The following is a 2856-nucleotide window of genomic DNA, read 5'->3' on the forward strand; positions in this document are numbered from 1 at the left end:
GACTTTTGGTTAATTCCTCGCTCTGCACTGTAACTTTTATTCTTGTATTTTATCTTTTAGCTTGCTTTCTATTCTCTTACTATTTTAATTGCATTTGAATGTCCGTTTATGATGTGTTTCTTCCTCCGTCCATTCACCCCAACACACTACAGTCTGATTGCCATTTTCACTCCACAATTTATACATTTGTCTCGTGCATGTTGCTCCTTAGGAAAGGTTTTACAGCTCTGTGAAAATGTGCGACCGCAATGCATGATGGGAAATACCGCTTGGTTCGTGACCATCGGTTGTACACTACTTTTCACGATGCATTGTGGGACACTTTGAGTGGGGTTTGCATGTCGTCTCCTCGTGTCTGCGTGGGTTTCATCCGGGTGCTCCGGTTTCCCCCACAGTCCATGACAAGACATGCAGGTTAGGGTCATTGGTGGCTCTAAAGCGACTTTCACTCATAGAGTTAGGATAGACTCTGGTTTCCCCGCGATAAGCGGTCAAGGATGCTGGGCGGATGGAAGGATGATAGGATGCTGGGCGGATGGAATAATTCTCACTATACATTCGGACATCACTATAAAATGGCGAACCCACTATATAGTGAGTGATTTCGGACACAGCGCGGGAGTCCAGCTCTAACAGAAATAAAATAAAAAATCTACTAAAATTCAGCAGGAAGTGGTAGAGAGCAGAGTAAACTACGCACTAGGGGTGTGTGTGTGTGTGTGTGTGTGTGTTTAAAACAGGTTGGTCTTGAGCGCGCCCGGTTTTCTGTGGAAGGATGAGAGCACACCGGCAAACGGTCCGGCGCTCGCGCTGTCTCCGGGCTGCCAGCTCTTCAGCAGGTCCGGGGCGGGAGCGGGAGCAGCAGAGCCAACCCCGGACCACGCGGGAGATTTGAGCGCGTGGTGAACGGAAGGCGAGCTCGAAGCGTTGCCAAAGCCGCCGGAAGACGAACTGGGGCTGAGGCTGCTCGCGCCCGGACTGCCCGTGGTGTTGGCTGAGCTCGGTAAAGACGCTGTGCTGTCCGGTGTCGGGCTGCACGTGGACTCTTTAGACTCGTCATCCTCGGAGGATGCGCGCGCCTCGCCCGGTTTCTTGGCTGTAACACTGGCGTTTCCGGTGTTTCCGCCGCCCTTTGCGTTGGCCGCGCGCTCCTGTTTGCGGAATTTTGCGCGTCGGTTCTGGAACCACACCTACGTAAATACGCGTAAAAAAAAAAAAAAAAAGTCGTTATTGATCTACATCGTTAATACAATAAATTATATTATCAACTTCCACACTAAATACAATAACAACAGGAAAGCTTCCTGGAGAATGTTTCAGATGTTTATTAATTTATTAATTATTAATTTCAGATGTTTATTAATTTGCCCTATCATAGGAACCTATAAAATGCCATCAATTAAAATAAAAAACAAACAAGTTCCCCTAAAGTTCTCCCACAACATAAACATCCTTAAAATTATTCAGTGTTAATCGGTTTATTATTTATAGATGGAAAAGTTATACACACAGCATCATCATAATAATAATAATAATAATAATTACCTGCACTCTGGCCTCGGTAAGGTCTATCTTGAGCGCGAGCTCCTCGCGGGTGTAGATGTCGGGGTAATGCGTTTCAGCGAACACGCGCTCGAGTTCCTTCAGCTGAGAGCTCGTGAAGGTAGTGCGGATCCGCCGCTGCTTCCGCTTCTCATTCAGACCGGAAGGGTCCGAGAAGAATTTATACGGAACTGTGAGGAGACAGAGAGCGCGCGCACATATCGAGGTTATAACTACGTCACACAACAACAACAATAACAACAACAACAATAATAATAATAATAATAATAATGGCTTCTTTTTTTAAACGAATTAGGTATGTTGCTGTCTGGAGGCATCTTTTCTTTTTCCACCTGTTTATTTAAATTATTATTCTTAGCTCCTTTTAGAGACGTTTTACTCCCGGACTTCCTCTAATGCAAGAACAACACATTTTCCGCCATCATATCAATTTATTTTTTTTAAATAATTAAATTAAAGGAGTATGTATAGATTAGTGTCGATACTGTTCATTAACTTCCTGGGTTTTTTTTTCCACTTTCATTTTTTTTCTCTAAAATAAACTGATGATGAAAATAATGAAGTCACTTTACATATGATTTCTGTAAATTTATTATTATTATTATTATTATTATTATTATTATTATTATTATTATTATTATAGGGGTTCGTGAATTGTTTCTGTATAAAAATGTAATTATTGATAAAATATAAGTATTAATGACGGCCAGATTTTACTCTATTTTCTGCAGAACCTGGACTGTGACATTCCTGAACCAACGAACCGTGCGGAAAGTTCTCCCTGGCCGTGTGTGTGTGTGTGTGTGTGTGTGTGTGTGTGAGAGAGAGAGAGAGAGAGGCGCGCGCTTTGCGCCGGTGCTTACCCGCGGTATACGGTGCCGGTTGGTGCTCGCGCAGCGCTCCGAGGCTGCAGCTCGCTGTACCCAGTGGCGCGCAGCCCGGGTTTGCACCGAAGCTCGTGCGGATCGGGTTGTACTGGAATGTATTGGCCTGACTGCACGAGCTGAAGTCCGCGTACGCCGACGCCTCCATCGCCGCCATGCACGAGTCGTACGTGTTCAGGTACGAGTAATCCATTTTGTACATGTGGAGACGGGGTGCGCGAGGCGAGGCTTCCCGGGCAGAGTCAGCTGGTTCCGGTACGGGTACTAAGGGCACCGGGTACCAAACAGCAACGCGTGCTTTTCTTTTTCTTCTTCTCCTCTCTCTGAAATTAACTCCACTCCCTCCACTGCGTGAAGCTGACGGTGTGCTCGGTGATCAGAGTTTGACTGTCTCCGGTCACTCTCGGTT

At 45.6% G+C, this 2856-nt stretch overlaps 1 protein-coding gene across 1 annotated transcript; it reads right to left on the minus strand.

Moving 5' to 3' along the window:
• Nucleotides 1-731: 731 nt before the first annotated feature.
• phox2a (paired like homeobox 2A) lies at nt 732-2649 on the minus strand. Its single transcript, XM_060913855.1, has 3 exons — nt 2427-2649; nt 1546-1733; nt 732-1190 (listed from the first exon to the last, which is right to left on the minus strand). Exons 1-3 carry the CDS (start codon nt 2647-2649, stop codon nt 732-734), a joined length of 870 nt encoding a protein of 289 aa, XP_060769838.1.
• Between the last annotated feature and the right edge of the window lie 207 nt (nt 2650-2856).

The sequence above is a fragment of the Neoarius graeffei genome, unplaced genomic scaffold, assembly GCF_027579695.1.
Source record: "Neoarius graeffei isolate fNeoGra1 unplaced genomic scaffold, fNeoGra1.pri scaffold_65, whole genome shotgun sequence".
Taxonomy (NCBI): domain Eukaryota; kingdom Metazoa; phylum Chordata; class Actinopteri; order Siluriformes; family Ariidae; genus Neoarius; species Neoarius graeffei.